The 26,630-nt window shown below is 44.0% G+C and overlaps 2 protein-coding genes across 4 annotated transcripts in view; one reads left to right on the top strand and one right to left on the bottom strand.

Moving 5' to 3' along the window:
• The window catches only part of COL9A2 (collagen type IX alpha 2 chain), a gene marked incomplete at its 3' end in the record, with an annotated part of 50,940 nt that extends 37,032 nt beyond the window's left edge, over positions 1-13,908 (bottom strand). Inside the window, exons 1-8 of the mRNA XM_081870385.1 lie at positions 13,697-13,908; positions 10,199-10,273; positions 7,083-7,118; positions 6,441-6,503; positions 3,515-3,568; positions 3,053-3,088; positions 1,950-1,973; positions 141-194 (exon numbers count right to left, since the gene is read on the bottom strand). Coding sequence (XP_081726511.1) covers positions 141-194; positions 1,950-1,973; positions 3,053-3,088; positions 3,515-3,568; positions 6,441-6,503; positions 7,083-7,118; positions 10,199-10,273; positions 13,697-13,768 — 414 coding nt within the window. The 5' untranslated portion in view covers positions 13,769-13,908. The remainder of the gene's footprint in view (positions 1-140; positions 195-1,949; positions 1,974-3,052; positions 3,089-3,514; positions 3,569-6,440; positions 6,504-7,082; positions 7,119-10,198; positions 10,274-13,696) is intronic.
• A 3,136-nt stretch (positions 13,909-17,044) lies between these two features.
• SMAP2 (small ArfGAP2) overlaps positions 17,045-26,630 on the top strand; it is a 30,765-nt gene continuing 21,179 nt past the window's right edge. The window contains exons 1-2 of one of the 3 annotated variants that reach the window (XM_081870418.1): positions 17,045-17,499; positions 18,292-18,410. In XM_081870418.1, the coding sequence (XP_081726544.1) occupies positions 18,308-18,410 (103 nt within the window). In that variant the 5' untranslated portion in view covers positions 17,045-17,499; positions 18,292-18,307. Of the gene's footprint in view, positions 18,411-26,630 lie in introns of all 3 variants that reach the window. The other 2 variants (XM_081870420.1, XM_081870419.1) reach the window with 2 other exon arrangements.

Below are 26,630 nucleotides of genomic sequence, written 5' to 3'. Positions count from 1 at the left end.
CACATCTTAATTTTCAACAGGTAAAGCCTATCTACTTCTGACAACTGTAGCAACATATAGCCAGGCTCTTATTGCAGAGCAGGCCTAGGAAAGTCAACAAACCCCAAGTAGTATTCACCCATCTCAGCTGGATCCCTTACCTTGGGTCCCAGAGCTCCAATTTCTCCAGGGAGTCCAACCTGGCCTGGAGAGCCCTTAAGAGAAAGAAACAGAAAGGGGAGAAAATGTTCTCTTTCAGTCATATGATGGGAACAGCCCTTTGTTCATCTGTTCAGGCTCTGTCAGATGTCTGCGGTGGCAAAGTGTTTGCTAGGCTAACAAGCAAGAAGGAGAGATGAGCATGCACTCTATGGCTAACAGCAAATGATTCCATCTATGTCTGCCGAAAACGCAGCGCCTCATTCTCCCGCTTAAGTGACACGTTAGTGAACTTACGTGCCCCATGACAGCACAAGTACAGTGGTACCTCTGGGTAAAACTTAATTCGTTCTGGAGGTCCGTTCTTAACCTGAAACTGTTCTTAACCTGACGCACCACTTTAGCTAATGGGGCCTTCCGCTGCTGCCACACCACCGGAGCACGATTTCTGTTCTGATCCTGAAGCAAAGCTCTTAACCTGAGGTACTATTTCTGGGTTAGTGGAGTCTGTAACCTGAAGCGTATGTAACCTGAAGCGTATGTAACCCGAGGTACCACCGTATGTGCACATGTAACAGGTGAGAGAGCTCATCTAGAGGCCCTTTGGGTTTGCATTTTCTAATTCTGGCCACTGACCAAGCAAGGAAAAAATCTGTTTGATCCAGCAAAAGTCTGGATAGATATCAACAGATAAGGCTGGTTTATTTTACGCTGAGTCAGATCGATCTAGATTCTAGCCCAATACTCTGGCAGCAGGTCAGGTAGGGAGGGGTCATTTTCCCATCACCTGCTAGAGGATTATTTTAACTGAAAATGCCGGAAACTGAACTTCAGACATTCTGCACACAAAGCAGGTACTCTGCTACTAAGCAAAATTCCCACTCCTTGCTGTCAGTCAGCATCTGGTGCATGCAGAGAAGCAGTGCCTCATGGGCCAAATTAGGCCTGCAGGGCTCTCATGGGGCTATTTCCCCCCAAGCCACATCCCCTTGTCCCACATCTGTCATCATATATGTCAGTTATGGGACAGGTAAAGATGTGGCATTGACCACAAATAATGAACCACAGATATTCCTGCAAATTTATTATTCATTTTTTGTGATATACAAATGACATTAGAAGACTTGGTCTATTTATTTGTTTCATTTGTTATTCCTATAATCTTTGTTTATATGGAGATATATATATAGATAGATATATAGATATAGATATAGATATAGATATAGATATAGATATAGATATAGATATAGATATAGATATAGATATAGATATAGATATAGATATAGATATCTCTATGAGAGATGTGGCTGCAAAGGAACAACTGGGAGCCTTGAAATGGGCTCCTGGTTGCTCCTTGACAGTCGGTGCTCCCAAGTGGAGTCATACTCTGCTGAGTGGTGCTGAATTCAAGCCCTTCTCAGATCAGCAGGGATCTTTGTTTCATGATGCCATGATGACACCAAGTGATTGGCATGTGGGCATCCCTACCTACCCACCAAAGTAGCTTACAGGAGCAAGGGAACCCAGGATTTGGCCCACTGGCTGGAAAAACTCCACCCCACCCCCCGGTACGACTTGGCTCAAGATCCCTCTTCCAAATGGCTGAACTAATATTATTTTTTTTAAAAAAAATTGCCAAACCAGTGGCACATCACTGCTCACAACGCTGTGACAGCACAAGACCCTTTGTGTTGGGTCACTGCCCCTTCCTCCAAGCCAAGCTATGAGCACACACTCCTGTAAGCACCCCTCACAAATCCAGCACACTGCCTCCCACCAGCCAAACCCAGGCTCACATGAACAGCACTTACAGGAGATCCTTTCAGCCCAGGCCCCTGAAATGAGAAGACAGCCACAGTAAACAATCATGCTGCGTTGAAGAAACCAGCTGAAAAACATGAAGGCTGCAGCTGAGGCATCTCCCAGAGGCAGAGCAGCTGTCTCGTTTTCCCAATCTGATTGCGTCATATTAATTAACTGCATTTCTGAGTCACCTGCCCCATAACCAGGGTTCTCTTTGGGTGATAGACAGTTTAGGCAAATAATAACAGTTATAAACAAAAAACCAGCAAACAGATCTACTATAGCAACTGAGCGTGCAGCACTCAAATCCATCAAAACCACAATGCAGAGGCTTAAAACAACTTACAGTGTAAAACACACCCTCCAGTGAAAGAGTCCACCACCTTCTGTCCACTCTACTTATGAGTAGAGATGGATGATTAGGACTGAACTGTTATCCATGCTTAGAGTAGCTCTACTTAAATCAATGGGACATTAATAAACAAATGACTTAGTTATTAGTATGTTTGCCTTCTATCTCTCTTCTACAGGGCTTAAGGTTTCATACATAGCTCCCCCACCCCCACTCCCCATTTTATCCTCATGACAACCCTGCAAGGTAGGTTTGGCTAAGAGATGGTAATTGGCCCAAAGTAGCCCATGTTGGCTACACCTGCCCTAAACTATAGCTTAGAGCTATAGGAATGAGCCTTGATAAGCCTGAGGCTCATATGCTCCCTCCTCTGGCTGCAAAGAAGAGATCGGAAGCACTTGCTTCCACTTTTAAACTAATGAGAGCTCCCCTCTGTGTCTGAACCTGGCGGGTCTCTGGCTAGTTTAAACTACGGATTGTTAACAAGCCAGCACCATAAAGGACAGCTTCATTTTGGCTTGTTTCAACAAACCACAGTTTCCCCAAGTCCAAAGGTAACAAGCAACTGTGGTTAGTTTAAAAGTGAATGCTATATAACTCCTCCTTACTGCCGCACTAGAGGAGATATGGGGAGTATGCAAGCCCACTCTCATCACACTCAACTATAATCCAACACGTTGGTGTGATTGTGTACACTGGATGTGTTCATATAGGATATACTTTCTTGACAAATACAGCCAATAAAGAATAAACACTTACCGGAAGCCCTGGAGGTCCTGGAAGTCCAGTCTGGCCCTGAGTGAATGCAAGAGGGAAGAGATATTTGGTATAGCAGGATCCACACAAGTGGAATATGACTTGAGCTGCAGATCTACTTCATGGGACAGATCCAGATATGAGCTCCAAGGACCCAGCCCTACCAGATAAGATTGAACCTCTTGTGTTTGCAGGTGCAGTCTGGACAGTATTGTTGTCTGAATTCACCTAAGCCCTCTGTTACCTTGCACAGGCCAATTACATCCCCTGTTTCCCCCTGTTGTAGTTGCTGCGGGATGTATACAGTGCATACATGCATCCAAAACCACTTTGAATCATTTTGTCCCCCAATGGTCCTCATTTGGAGGACTTCAGCCCCCCACTACAGCATCTGCAATGCACAGCTGTCACAGTCTTAAAAGAACCACTCCATCTCCTCGAGTCACACAGAAAGCAGTCACTCACTTTGGGGCCAGGTCGCCCAAAAGGTCCTGGTTCCCCTTTTGCTCCCGTTAGGCCCTGTAAAAAATGGAAAGAGAATTACAGGATCAGCTTGCGGGACATTAACTGGCATCTGCAATAAAATAGGTAAAAACACCAGGGCTGGAAAAGAAATGGGTGAAGCAGCGAATTCAAACCAAAAATCTTTGCCACAACTGCAGAGCATCCAGAAATAGAAACTGCAGGTGTAAAATAAAGTTTTTGTGGAAATGCAGGCATGTGAGTATAACTTTCACTGCTAAATCAAGGAATAAGCTAGTCATCTAAACCAGCATTTCGAAAAAAGACCTCAAATGTGCATTCCCTTACCAAGATTCCTAAATTACATACTTTCTGGTACTAATCCCAGTGATCACAGGCACAGCCAGGTTTTTTTGGGGGGGCAGACTAGATGCCTCCCCCACCTTCTCTGTCCTTTCCATTCTTATCTTAAATATATGAGGTGACCAAGGGTAAAACTAGCAAAAATAAATCAATCATATAGTAAAAAGTGCTGGAGATGTAAGGAACAGATAGGAACATACTTCCATATGTGGTGGTCCTGTCCATAGATACAAAGATTTTGGAATATGATTTATGAAGAGATAAAGAGATCGATAGAAACTACATTTAGCAAGAAACCGGAAGAATTTTTATTAGGAATTGTATCAAATAATATTGCCAAAAACAAAATCAGGTTATTTATGTATGCGACGTCAGCAGCAAGGGTTATAGTGGCAAAACACTGGAAAGATACAAATACACCCACTAAAGATGAATGGGTTGTTAAATTGTGTGAGTACTTGGAGCTCGCAAAGCTGACAGATGCAATAGGAGATAAACCTAAAAAGATGGTGAAAGAAGAATGGGAATGTTTAAATAATTATTTGAGGGGCAAGGGTTCATCAATAAAGACCTGGTTATGTTTAGAATGATACCGCATAGGGCAATGTTCCCTGATACCAAGATGAGGGACTCCATGGAATGCAGATAGAGGGAACTGATAAAAATAATGATCTGTTGTGACCTTGACAGAAGTGTACAATAGACGAGCCTTCTTGTGTTTTGGCTCGTTTTTCTATTTTCTTTTTTTCCTTTTCTTCTCCTTCCCTCCTCCCCCCACCAATAACGGCTCATGTTTTGCGCCATGCATTTTGATATTTTTTGTAGTTTTGTATCCCTTTTTACTATTATTATTGAGGATTTCTTTTTTGTAATTTTGGTTCTTTATATTTACCTGTATTTGTTTAAAGCAAAATAAAAAACTTTTTAAAAAAAGAAGAAGAAGGGTCACACATAAGCGCCCATTTCCCCTACCCAGCACTTCCTACTTAAACGGGTTTCAGAGTAGTAGAATCTGAAGCAGCAGCACTGCAGGAAGTGCGGCAAGGTGGAAGCAGCCAACTATATTTCTGAAAGCATGGGAGACTGTTCAGACACTGAACTGAGGACTATTATAAGAAGGCGGGCATGCAGATAACTACAGTTGTACCTTGGTTTTCAAACAGCTTAGTTCTTGAACGTTTTGGCTTCCGAATGCCGCAAAGCCAGAGCAAACTATTTTTTGAAGCCAAATGTCCGACAGGGCTTCTGATTGGCTGCAGGAGCTTCCTGTAGCCAATCAGAAGCCACGCTTTGGTTTCCGAACGTTTTGGAAGTCAAACAGATTCTGCTTGACTTCCAAGGCACAACTATATTTTGATAAGAGATGGAATCCCTTTATTATGTATTGGTGTCACAAAATACAGGAAAATGCTAAACCACTAATTCAGAATCTGGGAATACTATAAAAATGTTATGTACCGGTACTTCTATTTATATGTGTTCTCTCTCCATCTCTTGTACTTTCTCCCCATTTATTTCCTCTATCTATCTATCTGTTTCTTTTGTACCTGTATTTATAGTTTATAGCTTTTGAAAACAAAGCTTATTTCTTAAAAAAAGAAAAGAAATGCTGTGAATAAATAAAAAGGTTTAGCTTTGGGAGTGATTGGGAGTGATGTGGGGGTGCCGTTTTTACAAAAAAAAAAAAAAAAGATAGCACAAGTTGCAGTTCTTCTGGCTTCAGCCCCCACATCTCTAGCTAGCAGTTCAATCTCTGAGCAGGAGGCGGCTGCATCTCCTTGACAGTGCATCTGCCTCTAATAGCACATGCAGGAACACGGCGGCACCAAGCAGAGTAAGCAGTTTGCTATTTCACCTGCTGCTGCAGCCCCTGACATGTTATCAACAGCTCAAGATGTAACTGAGGACAATAGTGTTTTTCTAGGATATCTTTAACCAAAACAACACGCCCTCTTTGCTTTTTAAATCAGCACAGGGCAGGCGATTGCAAAGTAAACAAATAGAGCAGGCAATGCTCAACCTCCTGTAGGCAGGATGGGGCTCAGGCAGTGGGGCCAGGAGTCTTACAAATACAGAAGATTTTCCCTGTTTTAATATGTCTAATGGAAGTAGGGGTGACAAATAAACAAATATAAAGCGTGAGTTGCTAAAGTATCCCGAGTGTGGTGCAAAGCAACCAGTTTCTGCAGCTCAACAATTTGCCCAATTTTCACATTTCTAAATATAGCAACTCTACCATGGACAGGCTGAAAATGGATAGTCAAACCTCGGATCCTGAATGCCTCCGTTTTGGAACGCTTCAGCTCCCAAACGGCGAAAACCCGGAAGTAAATGCTCTGGTTTTCGAACATTTTTCGGAAGCTGAACATCCGACGCAGCTTCTGCTTGGGTGCAGGAAGCTTCCTGCAACCAATAGGAAGCCACATCTCAGTTGTGGAACATTTGTGAAGCCAACCGGGCTTCCGGAACGGTTTACGTTCGACAACCGAGGTTTGACTGTACTAGCAAAGCATGCAAATCACACCAGATTTGGAGTGAGCAAAGGAGGACAACCATTTGTACTCACATCAATCCCAGGTTTCCCCGGAGGGCCATCTGGACCTGGAAGGCCGGGGTCTCCCTTGGCCCCCTGTCACACAAAAACATTTGAGGAATTAAAAGTGTCCTTAGGGAGAAAAGAAAGTGAAAGCATCACAGTTGCACACTGCCACTCTGGGGGATGTTCGCAGGGCCGGCCCAAAGGCTCTGTCCAACACTGCAAGCTCAGTTCCACTTGCACAATGCAACTCCCTCTTCCCTCTCCATATGCCCCCCAGATGTGCTCTGGAGGGTCCCCCAACCCCCTGGAGCAGACTGGTGGGTTGTTGTTTTTTAGTGCAAAGTAATTTGATTTCCCACACGATCACAACCACAGCTTTACAGTGATAAGGTCTGATACTACTTACAAACAATGCATATTAAAATGAAGGCCGTCTTTCTTTCCAACAGTTACAAAACAGGTCTTAAGCCTCCCACAACAGTAGCTTCTCATAAGCATCTTATTTGGGGCTCTGCATTCTAGACCTAATTCTGACAACTCAAAGCTGGGAGACAGGTACTGTATGTAACCTGAAAGTGGTTGCAGCTTTTTATTAATACTAATGTTCACACTATAAACAATTTATAAGCCCAAGTAACCCCTGCTGACATTGCTTGCTTAGATACTCACAGGGCTCCCTGCTGCTCCTGGTGGGCCTTTATCGCCCTAGAGAAAAAAGGGGGAAATAGTTAATAGCATGTTCCTCTTGACTTCTTCAAATGATTGCTGTCAAAGCAACTGGAAATGCAAAGTCACCAATACGCAGTTCTGGGGGGATATAATGAGCATATCTGCTCCCTGGTCTTGAAAGATATGTGCAGGCTGCCTCCTTGGAACCAATTCCAGGTGTTAGTTTTGATGTGTAAAGACCCAACAGCCTTAGGACCTGGTTACTTGAAAGAACATCTCTCCTCATATTGTCCTGTCTGGGCTCTGAGATTCAGCAGGGATGGCACTCTCAGCAATGCCAGCATCAACTGATCAGTGCCCACCCCACAAAGCCTTCTCAACAATGGCACCCCCAGTTGCAGCACATCCTCCTTCCATCCATTTGGCTGGCATCAGCTGAAGACAGTCCTCTTTCTGCAGGCCTTTGAAATACGGTTGTTTTGCCTGGCACACCCAGGTAGAAGGTGGAAGGCTTGACACCCCAGGTGGGTGAGAGCAGTTTGAAAGAAACCTTTTTATTAAGAAGACTGTGTATGCAGCTTGCAAGCATCAGCCCGGCAGGAGCCAGCTGCAGATTACTACACAGACTCTCAAGAGGGAGGGTGTCTGAGGTTTCTATCTTAATTTCTAAGCAGTGATATATTTGCTCATTTGTTAGACTTTCAGTTTTTAATTTAATGGCATGCTCTCAGAGACTGTGGTTATGGCTTAATTTGTCAGGCTCAATGGCATCACCGTCCCGTGACGTCACTGGAGATGACCCCAGGTCTCAGATTTGGAGCCTTAAATCTGGGATGCTCCTGACCTGGCAAACTTACTCTGAACTGGCCTTCTGAACATGTAATATAATGCAGATGGATGTGCTGGTATGCCGTAATTCAGGGGTCAGCAAAGTTTTTGTGGCTTGGGCTGGTTCACGGTCTCACAGATGCCGCAGTCAGCCAGAGTGCACACGCACACATGCACAAACACTATTTCCGGAGCTCCTTCTGGCATGGTGGAGGTGTGCGCAGCTTCCCATTGGCTGCAGAAGATTCCTGCAGCCAATGCGAAAGCCGGCTAGTGTCACGGAAGGCGGTCCCCGCTCTGCTCCATGCCAGTTTAGCCAACTGAGTGGGTGACGGGGGTCCATGGGACGGTTAAATGACCCTCATGGGCCACTTGTGGACCATGGGCCTTAGGCTGCCGACCCCTGCCTTAATTGAATTTTAAATTTACAGTTGTATTTTAAACAACATTTTTTTTAAATGCCTTTTATATTGTTGTAACCTGCTCTGAGATTTGCATTTGAAGTGAAGTGGGGGATAAATCTCATAAATAAAACAAAAGTTTTCAGGTTTTCTTTTCTTTCCTTCCTTCCTTCCTTCCTTCCTTCCTTCCTTCCTTCCTTTCTTTTTCTTAGTAATACAAAATATATGTCTCACCCATTACAGAGTGGCATGGGTCCACTATAAAAAAGACACATCAACAGGAGGAAAGGTTTAAAAACAGCAATTATTTGTAATGCTGTCAGTAGGGGCCAGACCTGCTCCTGGATATTAACAATAAGTCACAAAATCATACCAAGTGAAAATAAACTTATCACCGGAGAGACATGGAGGGAAGTAGATACAGTGGTACCTCAGATTACATACACCTCAGGTTACAAACACTTCAGGTTACAGACTCTGCTAACCCGGAAGCAGTACCTTGTTTGGGGACTACAACTCCCATCATCCCTAGCTAACAGGACCAGTGTTCAGGGATGATGGGAACTGTAGTCTCAAAACATCTGGAGGGCCGAGTTTGCCTCCGCCTGGTGTGGGGTATTGCATTATTAGAAAAATTGGCACACAAACTGAGAGTATGTAGAGGCCAATGCAAAAGTGTTAAGTTTTGTTTTCTTTTAAAATAAAGTGTCTAGTCCATATGATTGCTGGGGAAACATGCCACACTGCTTGCTGTGGGCTGTGGGGCCTGGTGCATCTCAGAAGCCAGAATGGTTATGAGTTATGGTCACCTGTACAGACTCTAAAATTAAGAGATGGAAATTAGAGATGGGTCCATGAGAAGGGAAGAACCACAAACAGCCACCATGGTAGGGAGTCAAAAATTGCATCCAAGGCACTAAGACTCCAGAACTGCATACTGGAAGTCCTCTCACGCCCTGGGCAACTGCAATTTCACCCCCTCCAAGCTTTTTGTCTGCAGCCATAAGGACTAGAAACTTACACTTGGAAATCAAAGGTGCCTGTATTACCAATGGACAATCCAAATATCCTGTTCTGAGTTTGCACTGCAATCCCAGAATCACATAAGCGTGCTAAGAGTTACAAGCAAGGGGGTGGAAGACTTGGATTAGGCCCCACCCCATAGGATCATGGCATCATAGAACAGATTCCCCTCCACATCATCATCATCATCCGCCCCAGTTTACATTTTTCCATCCCTTCTATCCCACCACATCCATCTCCCCTCGGCCAACTCCTTTAGGCAGCTTCGAAATAATAACAGGAGCCCAACACCCCCCCTCCCCAGGAAAAGGCAATGCTGATGCATAAAGCCAATGAATGAACATTCCCACTCTAGCCATAGCTCTCCCCAGCATTCCAGGGAATGTTTTTTAAAGATAAGCCCACATATGGTGATAGGGTGTTATTGCGGGAAGAGAATACAGTGGTACCTCAGGTTAAGAACTTAATTCATTCTGGAGGTCCGTTCTTAACCTGAAACTGTTCTTAACCTGAGGTACCACTTAATCTAATGGGGCCTCCCGCTGCCGTGATTTCTGTTCTCATCCTGAACAAAGTTCTTATCCTGAGGTACTATTTCTGGGTTAGCAGAGTCTGTAACCTGAAGCGTCTGTAACCCGAGGAACCACTATACCACTTAGAGATGAATCAGATTCTGGTCTGTACTGTAAATCAGATTTGAGAAAGCAAAGCCCACTGGCTCCCTCTAGCCTTTTTGGATGGGCACTGCACCTGGGATCCTGTATACAATGCCTTCTTTTGTACCCAAACCATCTCCCCCCCCCCCCCAACACACACACACACACCATCCCTTCTGCTGCTCAGGTTCCTGTGCGGTGTGCTTACATCAATGCCATCAGCGCCTGGCACTCCTGGCGGACCCGGGGGCCCTCGTGGTCCAGGTTCTCCTGGAGGACCTTGCTAAGGAGAGAAATCAAACAAGAAGCAAAGTTATTTTGGTGGAGAAAAAAGGTCACCGAAAACCAAGAACCAACAAAGCTGGACAAGCTTGTCTCACAGTCACATCACAACCCCAGAGAAGCCAAAGATTGAAAGCCTCAACCTCTTCCCAGGAGAGCTGGGTTGCAAAACAGAGGTGTGGATAGGAGTGTGCCTGAAGCCTTGGGATGGGCAGACAGATTTCCACACTCCCCCCCCCCATGCCTGATCATATTGCCAAAAAAAAAAAAAAAAAAAAAAAAAATCAGCTGAAAATAGGTGAAGCCAACCATTGAGAAGCAGGGTGACAATAAGGGATATGGTACAGATCATGATAGATCCGAGAGATTTGAGATTAAAATCCTCAAGCAGGTGGGCAAATCACTGAGCAACCTTAGACTAAGCACCGTCTATTGGTCTGAGCTACTTTGCAGGGTTGTTGTAATGGTAAGATGGGATAATCTACTAGCCCATGCAAAAGGGCAACAACAGACAGACAGAATTTTGTTTGGAAAAAGAAAAAGGTTTGGCTGCAGCTTTGAAGCCCTTTTGATCAACCAGTTAAAGAGGCAAAGAGATCTTGTTTCCTCCTCCTTTTCCTCTCAGATCTCAGGGTGTTCTAGAATTGGACACAGGATCTTAAGACAGCATGGAATTTGGCCTCAATGAAATTTCCCCTCAATATGAATCACTGGCTTCAGCTGCCTACTTGTCCAACACATACAGCTTCATAAATTGGACTGCGGCAATGCCCTCAGGCACCCAAACTTTGGACTGACATTTTTTAAGTAATATCAACAAATTTTAAATGCTCTGTTCAACTTGGCCTTTTGAATTTGTGGGAAGATCAGACAGCAACTCTCCAATCTAAGGAACTCCTTAGGAGGATGCTGGCTGCAGCGAGAACATCTTTGGCCCCAAAACGAAAGACATTACAGGACTTAAGCTTCTCGTTGTGGTAAAAGGATATGTGAACCCTGGCGACTGCAGATAAAATAACTCACAAATCACATGTTTCTAAGGGTAAGGAAGAACCAGAACATTTCTATGCCATTCGGTGGCACTGCATTTCTTGTGTGTCAAATCCTCTCCCCTTACCACCAAATTGCAAAATTTGGTTTCATTATGTGTTTTGCTGCATTACAGGCTCTGTGCAATTTTAAACCTAGCTTGAACAAACATGCAGAAGTTGCTCAGAACTCTGGTTGGATTTGGTACCTCAAATTCCTTTGAAATTCTAAAAACAATTTAGGGTTCCTCCAGAGCATTCATCCCGATTAATTCATGGGGAGGTTAGATGACATTGCACCAAGTGTTATCCCATATTTTCTAGTCCATTTCCCCATCACATTCTTTTATCGCAAAACACCCAATTTTCGGGCGAAGCAGGTTTGTTGCACAAGAGCGCCAAATCGCCTTTAAATGCACAACCTGAACTTGCCTGCATATGAATGAATCACATTCTAACGTGTTCAGTACATAATCTTTCTGAATAGATGGCTGCATACCTGAATACAGACAGTAATAAGTCAGCCCAAGATTACTACTGTGTGTAAAACAAGGAGCTACTATGAAAGCACAGGTCCTTTGGTATATTATTTATAGCTTTCGGGGGTTGGCCTGTGTTTCCCCTCAATGATGGCATGCTATAAATAATAGCAATAATAATAAGTAAGGCTGATTGAGTTTCAGTATGTGAAGTGCTTTCAACAATAAATGCTAAGGGAATGATAAATGTAAGCACTTTGCAGTTCCATTGATTTCAGTGGGGTTAAGCATATGCATAGTAAATACATTCCATTGAAATCGATGAGATTTCAAAGTGCTTACATTTTGCAACCAGTATTCTTATTTAAGGGTTTGGATGGTAGATGATTAGATTGACATTGTTTGAAATAAAACAAAGCATCCCTGTCTGAAGTTTTACTAGGTGGTTTGGTTAGTAAGTACTGTATCATCTTAAACGTCTCCATGTATGATTACAGCCAGTGCTTTTTTTCTTAAAAAATGTTTAGGGGTACTCTCATTTTGACTCAAGAAAATCACCATTTTACAGTTCAAATCAGGGAAAATAAATACAGTAAATGGACAAGAGTACAGAGATTCACAAAATGTTTAGGGATATGCATCCCCCCAGAAAAAAGCACTGAATACAGCAAATTGAGTCCAGGCCCCTGTGAGCCTTGTAACTACATAAAACAAAGCGGTCCAGTCACATCCTGAAGCAATCTGAGGCCTCTGGCTTTATTTCCCCCACTTCTCTTTACTTTAAAATGTGACATTGTAGGGTCTGGACTGATGCAAATAATATATGTACATGTTCCTAAATAAGGCATTGAACTTATAAAATACCAGCTTTGCAGTCACTGGGGATGGAAGCTTCCTGAAGGCATTCGCTGAATGAATAGGCCCCTTTGTCCCTCAAAAAGGGTGGCAAAAGTTTCTGTGTTAAGGTCCTGTGTTCTTTTCCAAACCAAAAAGAAGTTGTAGAAAGGACTGCATGTATCTCTGACTGCATGTCACTGTCCCTAAGGTGAGACCCAATATTCAGCAAATCAAGGGCTTTCCAACCAACACCACCAAATAACTCAAAGCATTATCTTCTGCTTCAAAAACTGTTTTTCTTTTTCTTTTCAGAATTAACCAGGGACTTGGATTTTTATTTTAAAACATCCCATTGCCATCATCAGATGACCAGCCAAATTTCTTCAGCTCCTTTTGTTTGCAGTCCACAGAGAGTACCAGTTGCTGGACATACCCTGTTCATCACTATCAGGATAATAATAACACATCTTTTGCCCCAAAAGACAGATCCACATAAGTACTTTTTAATTTGGTTCCCAAAAGGCAAGATGTTTTTCTGCAGCTGCCCAGGGCCCTACAAAAGGCAACATTTCCTGCCATAATACTTACAACCACCCTACTCAATATAATGGTATAATGCAAGATCTCTTTTAGACATCTGAAATCACTTTTGTTTTGCTTCTTACAACATTGCTTCCACAAATCTCTTCCACAGATCTCTTCCCTGTTCACTTCCAGGGAGTAAAATTCTCCAGGAGTCTCAGTGCAGAAGCACAGGGAGACCCCTGAAAACAACAAAAAACAGTTTCGCCAGGAATAAAAGGAAAGCTCTTCTCTCCTCCCCTGACCCAGCCAAAGAAAAAGAAAAAAAAGAGAGTATGTTTTATAATCCCAACAATCAAGCTGTGCCAGTTCCCCTCATTATTTTAAGCTTGCAAGAAAAGATAGTGTGTTAAAACTAATTATTCAGACATTGTCCTCCAGCACTGGATCCCAAACTGCAATCAAGTTTTGTTGTTTTCTAGGCCCCCACCCCATCTGGCTCACCCCCCCCACACCTAGACATTTTCCAGTAGAATAATAGGTAAAAAGGAAACTTACGAATTGTGTCACGGAGAAAGAGATGGTTTGGAGGAGAAGGCAGAATTTGAGGCTACCCAAAAAACTAGCCATATTGAGGTCTTCAGGCTAGCTGGACGAAAAGTGGGGGCCCGCCAGCCTCTGAATGACTAAATCTTTAGATCCAACAGGAGCAGACAGAAAGGCAGAAGGGAGGAGATGGTGGGTCATTAATATGTAGTATTTTGGTGAAAGGGGAGTTAATGACCTGACTGGGAACTCCCCTCCCAGCCCACTGACATATGAGACGAGAGGAGCTGGGCTCAAAGATGGAATTCATGGGCCAGGTGAAGGGAAATTACTGTAGGCATCCTGCCCTTTTGTCTCCTCTTGGACTGTGGGAAAGTATAAAACATTCATTATTCAGCCCTGTTTAGGGAATTTTTTAATGACTGGTGTTTTAATGTATTTTTAATCTTTTCTTGGAAGCTGCAAAGAGTGGCTGGGGATACTGAGCTAGATGGGCAGGGTATAAATAAATTATTATTATTATTATTATTATTATTATTATTCCTTAGCACAGAGGTGGGAAACCTGTGGCCTTCCAGGTATTGTTTGACTAAGACACTGAGGGCTTTTTTTAGGGAAGCCCTGTTTAGGAAAGTTTTTAATGACTGATGTTTTAATGTATTTTTAATCTTTTGTTGGAAGCTGCCCAGAGTGGCTGGGGAAACCCAGCCAAATGGGCGGGGTAGAAATTAGAAATAATAATTATTATTGTTTTTTTAAATGAATTTTCACTGGTGAGGAGGGGGATGAACTCAAAATGGCACTTTAAAATCATGCAAAGGGGTATTTTTAATCTTTATTTTAAAGATTATTTAAATATTTATTTAAATAAACAAGTACTGCAAGGCATTCATTTTAATTAAATTAAATTGTAAATTACTGTGATTTAAATAAACTGAGCATTTAAAACTCCACAACTCCAAAATAGTTTATTTTATTTTATTACAAAATCCCACTGAACATAAACCTATGGAACAGGCCTTCGTCATCTCCCGCCTTTGGTTGAAAGAAAGTAAAGTACAGCGGACTAGGCTGTACCAATCCCATTCAAAGCTGTGTTTAGCTATTCATTAACTGCTTGTGTTGTCATACCTCTTCGCATGTTGCCTGCTACAAGGTTATGCAGGGACACAATTCTTTCTGTCTGCACTGAGCGTGGTGAGGGAGCTGCAATTGCTTCCAAAAGGTTTTGCACCGTGCCAGAAGATGTGGGCAGCAGCTGGCGAAGACATGAAGACATTGTACAGCCTATATCACTCCCTTGTGGGATGTGGGACACTGCAGAAGTTATTTGCCACTGTTCAGGTGCTTCCGTCCTTAGGGCTCATCCCCACTTCTTCTTGTCCCATGCTTTCGATGTTTTTCGTTTGCCCTGCTGCTTTCCCCAGGAAAACCCACTGTTTACTGCTCAAGCCTAACAAATGCCAATTGGGTTTTCTGTAGACTGAAAGTTGTTCTGAGTCCGCAATAAACGGGATTTTCCTGGGGAAAGTGGTGGGGCAAATGAAAGCTCTCTAACCCATGCCTCTAAAACATGGAACAAGCAGAAGTGTGGGTGAGCCCTCGGGGGGGGGGGATTCCCCTTCTCCAGCTTATTCACTCCTATATCTTTTTTTTCTCTTGGAGGTGAAGTCAATATTATAGGAACTGGACTAGGACCTGGGAGACCATGATTAAATTTACCACAAAACTAATGGTGAGGCCTTGGGCCAATCACTCTCTCTGCTTAACCAGAGTTGTTGTGGGGAAATGGAAGATCATGAGTGCCGCGTGAACTCCTTGGAGGAAACCAATGGTGGCAGAGGTTTTTAATGTAATAGAGAAGATCTCCACCTTGTCTGCCCCTGTCCCTAAAGCGGAGCAAGGTTTGAAATACAACAAAAACGAAGCAAGCTTGGTGTTGAAGCCATAAATCCTGCCTGAGTGTCCGTCTTAAGATGGACAATGGGAACTGCTAGGTTCATATTTTTATTGCTGCAAACTACCTTGATATTTTTGTTTATGCTAGAGGTATATAAATATTTTTAATAAACAAATAGCTAAATAATATGATGAGAATGCAAACCCTTGGAAAATGGTGTTTGAAAAAGTTTCTGCTATTGTGTGAGAGGTGATACTGCCTGGTCTGAGGCTAGCTTTAGAATGTAGTTCTTATGGAGAAACTGAAACACAGTATTTCAGAACAGCAAGACCAAAGATGATTTTGAAACTGTGTGGTAGCTGTTTATTCAAAACACTGGAAAGGTCAATATACCCTCACCACCCATAGCTCACTCTGAGTCAATCTGTTAAGATGGAGAGTTAAAGACACTTAACTGATATAATCAACACTGTGACAGCTGGGGCTAATGGGAGTTGTAGTCCAAAATATCTGGAGAAACCTAAGCTGGGGAAGGCAGGTCTAAAGCGTCTCCTGCATGGCTATACACATTCAACAGCTTTCCCTACCACCAACCACTTGTGACACTGCCTCTGTGTTACTCACTTTTCCTATAGTGTCATTTCTTAATTAATCCAATTAGCACCTCAAATTGAGACTTCTGGGATCTGAAAGCTCAGTGCACACACACAAAAAAACATTGTGTAGGTTTTTAGTCTTGGAGGGCAGCAGTATTACAGTTTGGAGTATAAAAAGCTAAGGATGAGGAAGAAATTCAATTCAGTTTGCACTTGGAGGTGCATATACCTAATTTGCACTTGCTAAAACAATACGCGCTTTGAAATTCCCACTTCGCCAACTTTTGCAGTGAAGTTTTCCAACCAAATAACGTGTGCAGAAATGTTCGTATGCCTTCTGCAGTGTGCAGTCTGCAACATCTGCAGCATGCAGCCTACACTGGCAGGCAGCAGCTCTCCAGGGCTTCAGCAGGGCTCCCTCCCGGCCCTGACTGGAGATGCTGGGAATTGAGCTTTAGGCATCTGACAGGCAAAGCAGCCCCCCTTCCTCCGAAATTCCCCTCCATGGATCAACACAGCAGTTTCCACTTCTCCTGAAACAAAAACCACTTTCCTCTTCCCCCGCCCCCAACCCATTTATCCCCCTCGCCGCCGCCCTCATTCATTCACTCTCCCGTTCATTCATTCTTGCCTCACCCTTTCCCCCACCGACTTCGCCCCGCCCCTCCGATTTGATTGGCTCTCCGTTCGACGCACGCGCCTCTGCAATCCGCTCGTCGAATAAACCGAGGTTTGACGGGTTTAAAGTATATACAAAAAAACCCCTCAGAAAAGCCGGTGGGCGTGGCTTATATCACAGCCCCGCCCACCTCTCCCGGAAGCGTCTAGCGGCGCTATGTGTGTGTGTGTGTGTGCGCGCGCGCGCTGCGCTGCCAGGAGGCGGCGCCGTCAGTCGCTGCCTGGAGACGCGCGCGCGCGCACGTCTTTTTCCTCTTCCCCCCTTCCTTCCTCTTTTTTCTTTCTTTCTTTCTTCCTCCCTTCCCTCCCCTTCCCTGCCCGCCTCTCTCCGTACCTTGACAACGTCCTCCTTCGCCACCGGTGGCTGGGGGTCTTTCGGGCTCCCCCTGCTTCCCCTTGAGGGGCCAGAAGGGCTTTGTGTGGGAGGGGAGAGCTGCGGCTGAGGGGCTTTTTGTATTATTATTGGGGGGGGTGACCTTTGCTGGAGTTTTAGGCGCGGTTTTAAAGTGGCCACAGGCATCGCCTGTCCCCTCCCACGAAGGGGAGGCTCCGGAGTCCCTCAGGAAAACCCCCTCTTGAGTCGCCCAGGGTCGAAGGTACACCTGAGTGCCGGCACTGCATGTATATCTGAGGAAAGAGAGGTATTTATTTGCCAGGTGCTTGGCAGGTCCTGTAGGGCCCCTTCTGTCGTGTCTGCTGGTGAAGGGAGAAGAAGAGGTGTGCTTGGGACATGCTCCTTAGCTCCTTTCAGGGGTGACCCTTCGCTGGTCTAGGTTGGCGGAGGTAGCAAGGGCATTCAGACGTTCGGGGTGCTAGGTGCCTTTGGGGAGGCTGAGTTTTGGAGCCTTGGTTTCCAGAGAACTTGCCAGGGTAGGGAAACCTTGGGGACTGTCAATTGAGGTGGTGGTGGTTGGGGGAGGAGGAACTGGCAGCTGCAGCTTATTTAGTTTTGGTGTTGGGTTTTGCTTCTTATGTGGAAAGAAGGGAGCCTGACCTGGCCTCTGCTTTCGGTTCGGGAAGTGCTTGAGGGATGCTGTGACCGGAGGGAGGCCGCAGAGAGGCTTTATTACGGAGCGTAATCCTTTGTAGCATGTTAGCGTGCTTCTGGGATATTATTTCAATGGGAAGGTCTGTGGAGGGGTTAAAAACTGTGTGACAGTCAGTTGGGGAGGAGTGCTCGGCTCAGCATTGCAGAAGGCCTTTTTGGCAAAGAGCAAGAGGGGAAGTTGCATTGTTGGGAGCTGAGAGGCCGTTTTCTCTCTAGACCTAGATCTTGATTATGTAGAAGGGTGTGAGCTGAATTTTAGGGTGGGGTGCACTTTATCAGAGGTGTGGAGTGAAGGAGCCTGGAAAGGCCTGCTTTAGAGAGCTAAAGGAAGGAAAGGACATCTCTCCCTTTTTATTTTTTTTATATTTTTTGCACTCCTGCGCAGCCATCTCTTATCTGCAATGACAGGCAAATCGGTCCGGGATGTGGATAGATATCAGGCTGTCCTTGCCAATCTGCTGTTGGAAGAGGAGAACAAATACTGTGCAGACTGTCAGGCCAAAGGTAACATGCGGAACCGGTGAACGTATTGTGGGGTTGGGGAAAACTCTGAGCTTAGCCTTACCGTAGGGAACTGTGTGGCAATGAGTAGGTGGGATAAGATTGTGCCACTGTTGGTGGATGATGATTATATCTTCATTGGTGTGTGCCAGAGTGTAAATATTCATATGTACATAATATGCATACATAATATACAAATACATGTAAGGTTTTTTTAAATTAAAATATTACTAAAAGCATTATAAAAATGTAAGCAGCAAATGCTGTGAATTTCAGGTCATCTTCATTAATACTGTGTGGTATCAGGATGAGACTTCCTCTTAGGCAGAAGTATGTACTGCAGGTTTCTTTGTCAAAAATTCTAGCTCCTTGGATGCATACGCTCGTGCCCTGCCTCTTGAGTTGGATGAGGGAGGAAAAGCAAACAGGTGGTGAAAATCGTCCCTGATGCTGGAAAAATCAAGTGGCGGTATGAAAGGAAGGTTGCTGGCAGGCTGGCTGGCATTTTTGTAAAGGGGGGGAGGGAACCCACGCCTAATGCAGGGGGTACTGCATGCAGTTGGTTACATAATGGCATCAACTGGGCAAATTGACAGCACAGACTGTATTATAAATTCTGTATCTAAAGAAGGTACATTGGGGATGAATTCTTTCTGGAGGCTGATAAGGCCAGATCACATGGGAAGGCCGCATCAGAAAAGAGAAGGGAAGGATGATTCACAAAAAATACAGATTTGGGAAATGTATATGTGAGCCATGGGCAGCATCTGTCTTCTGGAGTCTAGCATTATGTACTCCCAGGCTCCTGTTAACATTCCTGTGTCTCAGCTTCCTGTTAAATGCCTTAACTTTTTAGCTCTTCGGGTTGTAAGGAAGTTTGAAAAAAACTTAGTGTCTGGAAGGGTCGCAAACAAACATGTTGGTAAGGCAGCTCAATATTTATTTCAAATGCCTCTGGTTCCAAAGTCTATTCAGAGTTCTCAGGAAGGCTGACTCATGATATCATCAAAAACTGATTTTGGATAACTCTTTGGAAGGGGAATTGCCATATCTGGAATGGAGAAGATGATGCTTCCTCCCCCAATCAAGCTAGCTAGAAAAATGGAGCATGTTTGGCTTCTTTCATATATCTTTGCCCCCTTACTTCTGTTGCCCAGTGCTGTTTGCTCTGCAGTAACCATTCTGAAAACACTCTGCTTGTGTGCCTGTGTTCTTGTTGCTACCCAAACCAGCTGCTCAGGAAGCAGGACCCAGTGGCCTTCTGGTTGCTTTCATGATGCAAGGCTCCAAAGCTTATGGTTAAGAATAGTAATATAGATTACAATTGAGAACCCAGTATAAACTAAACATGTTCCAACAAACTCTGCTCTGGGGTCTAGTGGTACTTTGCAAAATGCAATGCAAAATTGAGAAAAGATTAGCTGCAGTCCAGATTGCCCAACTCTAAGTAAAGAATGTTTTTGCTCATTTGGTTCAGTCCCATCTGTGCTTTAAGCAGAAAGATTCCTGTATTTTGGAAGTCAAGTGGATTTCTTGGTGGATGTTGATGGCTTGAAGCTTGAGTTACCAATGATTTAGGTCATCCTGCCCCAACCTGGTGCTCTTCAGATTTTTTAGATTATGAATTCTCATAGGGGTTCATAGTCTTGGAGGACAGCAGGCTAGGAAAGGCTGTTTTAGGCTGTTTTAGGTTTTACCCCTTTCTTTGTGTTGCACCAAACTTCAGAGCTTCTAGGCTGGGCTACAAAGAACATGTGAAGAATTCCCACGTGTTTGCAAACAGAATTGGGTCATTAAGTGAAATTGATTGGAAACTCAAGGCTGGTGGCAGGGGTAATACCTCTTCACAAAACACATCCTAAAAAGATGGAATTCATTGCCACCAGTGATGGTGAAAGGTTAAATGGAGCCTCCAGGTTCAGAGGCAGTATAACTCTGAATACCAGTCGCTAGAGGCATGATTTCTGTCTTGCTCTGCTTGTCTAAGGGCATCTTGTTAAAAATGTGCTGGCCTGTTTGGAATGAACCATTGATTCATATCCGGCATAAGATCTGTGTATGTCTGAGAGAGAAGCATCTTGTAAAGTCCATAGGCACTTCTTATGTTATCCCATGTCAATAAGGGTTCAGATCTATAACACCAATGACCAATATTGCTGAAGACCTTTGCTTAGTTTCTTGTTGGTGTGCCTGCCTCATATTTCTGTCCACTTCCTGTTTTTCTGAGTTTCCTTTCTTCATTTGCATAGCTTCCTGTGTGCTCATAGTCCTTGACTCCAAGCAGCCTACGCTAGCCTCCCCGTGGTTGAGCGTTGGAAGATATTTCTATGACAGTTCCCTGAGAAGCCAAGACTGATAGTTTTGCTCTCTATGATACTTGGCTGAAACTGCTTTCTAAAAGGTTCCCTAAAGTCTGTACAGTATTTAATATCCACTCCCTGACCTGCCAGCATTCATTTTTGAGTAGCCCATAAAACAGCAAGCTACCTTGGTGGTATAATTAATGTAAAATTGAAGCGTGCCATTAAAAATGTAAAATGTACCACACAGCTAACAAATTTCAAACAGCCAGTGTCCCCGCAAAACTGTACAGAAAATTTTAAAAGCATGGAGACAAAAAGGAAACAAAAGTGAAAAAGGATGCCTAGCACGAGAAGAAAACTGGTTAGGTTTGACGAGGGAAGTCTGCGGTTAATACCTGATAGATCCATGATTTTCAGACTGTGATCAGGGACTCTTAGGGTTCTAAGGGTGTCTTATAACAGTTCTGGATCCTTAGTGCCAAGTCAGTAATGGTGGGCAACCCTTCCTTGTGTTGTGTACTTCTAGGATCCATTCACAGATATGTTTGCCTTTTTGCAGAGTAAATGGCAAGACCAAACAGGCTTTGCTGTCATCTCATATGGGCTGTGTATGTGACCTCAGACATTTTCCAGAATCCTCTGTATCTTGTAGGAGGTTTTCCCTCACATTGGTAGGGCTTCCAACTTCGCAGGTGAACTTAGTCAAAAGTGCAGAACCTCAGACTGGAATTATAAGTGAGTAGAGCCTTAGGTGGAGAGATATGGGTGGGGAAAGTGACCTTTTGCAGTTGCCTGAGTTTGACTTAAACTCTCCTTGGTAACGTGGTTTTTTTCCATTTGTCTTCAATGGAACAGTCTCCTGAGCCATGTTTTAACATTGAAATGACACCTGGCCAGATAATTGACTGTGAAGATTGCTAAGCACATCCACAGTGTGATCAATTTAAATATCTCTTGGGATGACTTCGTAGATAGGGTTTTCTTAATGCTCACTGCTTGCTTCCCTGCCATATTTTGGGCCTGAAACAATTTCTCCCTAGGGTCAGATTAACAACCCTAATTTGGGGATTTGGCGGCTGTTGGTGGGGTGGCAGGGGGAGAGAGAGGGAGTGTTGTGCCTTCTGTTGCAGAGAGTTGGTTTTCTTCCTTAAGTTATCTGAATATACTCTTCTATTTCGCTTGCAGCACTCTTGTTCTTTCTGCTTATAATACTACATTTAGCAGTCTGGTTTGCATCCTCCACAGTAAGGGCTTATGCAGGCTAGTTAGGTGGAACTTTATTTATTTACATACTGCTTAATGCTAAATTTGGCTTCTAATTGGTTTACAAAATATAAATATGGGGACTGCAGAATTGGGGACATTAGCATTTGAGTTGAATGCTGGCAGAAGCTGAACCCTGTTGGAGCAGCACACTTTACTCTGGATACAATCACATCAAGAGTCTGGTTTTAAGAAACTAGGAAAGATATTTATTATTGGAATAAATGTTGGATAGGAAAGATGCTAGTTCTGTCTTGTTAAGGGAGGGAAGAGAAGTAGGAAGTAAGATCAGGTCAGCAATTAATAACAACAACAACAACAATCATCCACCCTTCACCCTAAAGTCCCAGGGCAGGTTACATCATTAAAAACACTAAAAACTTACAATCATACAAATAAGGTGGGTCCTAAAAACATGCGCCTCAAGTGTCAAAAGCCAGGGTAAAAAAGTGCATCTTCAGCATTCTCTAGCGACTGTATAATGAAGTTACTAGATGCACCTCCATAGGGAGGCAGTTCCACAGATTAGGGCCCACCACAGACAATGCTGTCTCCCAGGCGTCCCCCACCCCACCCCCGCCTGAGTCTCTATGAAGGCAGAGGAACTACCAAGCTCGTCTTCTTTGCCTATCTCAGCACCCAAGAGGGTCGCTAAGGAAGAAGGCGGTCTAAGTTACCAGTAACGCTAAAGGAAGAACAACCCAGGTTGGGATAAGGACAGTCTAGGAAACTTGGCGCTTTCTCATACAGATGCATCGGCCTACAGTGCAAGCTAGGTTGCACCCCAATACTTCCAAGAGGTTCATCCTGATCAAGATGGAGTAAAAATTAGTGATTCAGCCAGAGTGCCTGGCAGAAGTCAGAAGATGACGGTGGTACAGGAAGATTGACCTCTTCCCGTGTTCCTCTTCTGTATATAATGGTCATTGAGATTTTGTCATTTTTTAAAGCACTTCCCCACTTGGATAATGGTATCTAGTACAGGCTTGTAGCAATTTTGTTTCATGGGAGGTTGCATTTGGCTTGAACCTGTGTTTATGTTTTTCTATCGATTGCAACTGGGGCATAAGGCAGCACAAACGCTGCCACAGCAACCTTGAAGAGGGAAAGATACCTTGTAGAAATGGGATGGCAGTGAACGAGGAGGTTTTATGCCTAAGCAGGCATATAGACTTCAGTGCTGAGAAAATGGGACAAAGGCAACAACAGAAGATCAATCAGATTGTGCATAACATGGCTAATTGCAGGGTGTCCATTTGTGTGTATACCTAAGGTTGTTCTTTTGGCTTTGAGCAAACTTGATCTGCCTGCCTGCCTGCCTGCAATACTTGAGTCTGAGTGAAGGCAGTTTGCGGGGCTGTTGCTGTGTTCTAACATTTATGTAGTGCAGAATGTGCTCAGTGCTGTACATATTGCAGTGATGATGACACTTCTTTTGCTTGATGAGCAGCCTGACCCACTCACTGATTGCAGTGGAACATACTTCCCAAATTTTTGGTGATTAAGAACTTGAACTGCCTGTGCCTTCTGGGATGTTACAGTTGCAGAACACACTAAGGAGGCGACAAACCTTTTGCAGTAAACAATGGCATGTTTAATCTGGTTGAAACTTGAACTGGAGCCACTATAAACAAAGAAATAGATCCATGGGCAGCTTATTCTGGTTCATAGCAGCTATCTGAGTTTTTCTTGAGGGTGAGGGGAAAGTATGGCAAATAGAGGAACTGAAGGGCAAAGGCTGTTGACAGGTTTTTTCTCCAGACCATAAACTTAGCTCCTGTTTCTTCAACCACGCTTGCTTCCTTTGCCTTGCTCAAGAAACCCTCCAACTGGCTGTAGCCAATGCTGTCATCTTCAAAAGGTCCTGTTGCGTTAACTTCCTGTGACTACACAGAGAAATGATGAAATTGTCCTTTATCGTTCCCAGTGCTTGATGGTAAAGCTGAGTCAAGGCTGCTCAGTGTGTGTTAATAAATGTGCTTGTTGAAACAAATTCATTTTGTTTTCCAGGCTGGAAAAACTTTTTTCATGTGGCCCCTACGCACAAAGGTTCAGTGTAAGGTAACACTGCCACAGCACAAAATGGAATTGCTTAAATTGCAGTGATAACTTATACTACTGTTTTTGCAGTAGCGCTAGAAAAGTACAGAATGTAGTGTTGGGTGCACAATTCCATTTTCCTAGAATCAGGACTATTATTTTTCGAAAAGCAAGATTCCAGCCCTTATGGTTGAGAATATATGCTTGAAAGCATGCAAACTATGACTGTGAACTCTCAGAAGTGACATCTAACATGACCTTCCATGGCCCCATTGTCCTGTCTAGTGGATATAGGGCAAACTGCAAAAAATATGCTTAAATTTGCATAATTTATACAGGATGTAAAATGTTGGTTACCTTGGAATAATTTGGGTTCTTCTTAAGCAGGGGTGTGTGCATTCGCACGTAATATTAAAATGCACACACACACCATAAACCAGGCTGTAACTCTGACAAATCAGATGCTTTACATTCAGTAGTCCTGGGTCCAATCCCCAGCATCCTCATGTGGGGCTGGGAGGAAACCTTATCAGATCCTATAGACCCACTGCCAGTAAATACAGACAATACTGAGCTAGATGTACCAATAAGGCAACTTCCATTGTTCTCCTTTAGCCTGTCATGGTTAGGCTTACTCTAGCTGCTGTCCCTGGCATGTCCCTCTTTAGTTAGTTAGTTTGATTGCTGCTTTGCCTTGGGTGGGGTGGTCCCCACCAAAACATTTGTTCGCAGGACCCACACCTGTCTCGGCTTCTCCCATCCCCAAATGCCTTTGCGACCCAACTCTCTTCTCTGCTGCCCATGGCAGCTCTTGATACTCTGTTCTGCCTGCCTACCATGGTCACTTGTGGTATTTCATATGCACGCGAAGTGGGTTTGAATGCAGTAGACCCACAACTTACACAGGGGTTACATTCCGGGGATAGCACATAAAGCCAAAATCACACATAGTCAAAACACATTGCGTGCAATGAAGGGTGGAATTGCCATTTCCTCCCACCCTCTGGATGCGTGCCCCCTTTCCACCTTTTAATTAAAAACAAAAATCGCCTAGCAAGTAAAGCTGAATGTGCACAAGTTAAATGCACATAAGTTGCAGTTTTACTGTATTCTTGGATGCTACTGTGTTTTTCAGGATAGCTGCTTTGGTTACATTGTTCACATGCAAATAAAGATGGGTAGGCTTGTCCCACTGGTCTCCAGGAGCCTCGCATAACCAGAAAAGGGCATTGTCTTGGGCCATGTTGCCTTGGGCCCAACCTGCCTTATGATTTGTATTAACCCTGCTGTGGGGTATGGATGCTGAGAATGGTTTGTCAAGCTAACATTGGAGTTTTCTAAGCATGTGTGACATTCTCTGGCTCGCTTGTCTTTGAATCTTTAACACTAAACTGATCACGCTGCGCAGATGTACTGTATCTGATACTTCCCCTTCTCCAAACTCTTCCTCTCTACTTCCAGATCCACATCCCTTCTTTCCCACAGGTTCCTTTGGATCCAGAGCCACAGGTGACAAGAGCTGCAGGTTCTTCCCCAAGTGGAGCCCTCACCAGCTGATTATTGCAACTTCTGCTGTGTCTGCTCATCAGGTCTTAAGGTTGCCCCCTAATTCCTCCTTTGGTTTGTCCAAACATCATTCCCCTGCCTTCCCCTGCTTCCTTCTTGCCCCAGTGTGTTGTGGGAATTTTCCCTTAAGTCCCTCTCTGAAATCCAACCCTCTTGCAGCACATTGCCAGGTAGATGGGAAGACCTTACCCTTCCTTACTTTTGTGATGGCGCACAGTTCTTGGTATTTAACCATAGCATTTATTCATTGCTTTTATCATGGGTACTTCCCATAAGCAAGGTTGGGAGAGTATTTCAAATTCCAAGGCACAAGTACTTTTTTCCACCCTGGGAGTGGAAGCTTCTGGGCTACGGCCTTGGACAGACCTAAATAAATATTTCAGTACTCCTGGATGCCAGCTTGATTCAGATTTCTAGGTGGCTGGTAGCTTTTCAGCTTCTGCCTTAGAGCCTCTGATGCAGTCAGTTAACATCATATGTGGTTACCAAATCAGTTGTGCAAAGGGAGAAGAGATGTCTGTTTTCATAGGCTGTTACCTAAGATGTGTTTCCAAAAGTATATCTGGAGGGCAGATATTACCTGCTCTCAACTTGGGGTTGTCTTCTGGAGTTCCAGCTAAGTGCATAGCATTTGAGGGCTAAATTATATGTGCAGCTGCTCTTGAAGTGGTAAGGCTGGAAACACCTTTTGTATTAGTTTTTGTGTGGTTTTATTTTCAGTGTTCCACCCTGCATTCCAAGCTGTGGAAATGACAACTTTCTACATCTGCAATCTAACTGCCACTGTGTGGTTTCATTAGAGCTAGAAGGCAAAGCCAGTGATGTTTCAGAGACAGCAACATATCTAAAGCATATATAGGTGGTTTGATAAGGGAATGGCATGTGTGTGATGTAATTGTGTGACTGTCCACCGTTTGTGGAAGATTTGATATCCTAACTGAGCTGTACAGCTCAGTGTTCCCTAACATTGGTTGCAAGCCATTTGATGTTTTAGTTGGTCTTTGCCAGACTCCATTTTGCAGATGCCCTGAGCTACCTGGTTATGAACAAT

Source organism: Podarcis erhardii (assembly GCF_964252035.2).
Source record: "Podarcis erhardii genome assembly, chromosome: 7".
Lineage (NCBI taxonomy): Eukaryota > Metazoa > Chordata > Lepidosauria > Squamata > Lacertidae > Podarcis > Podarcis erhardii.
The sequence above is the reverse complement of the archived record's forward strand: the minus strand, read 5'-3'. Positions and strand labels throughout refer to the sequence as shown.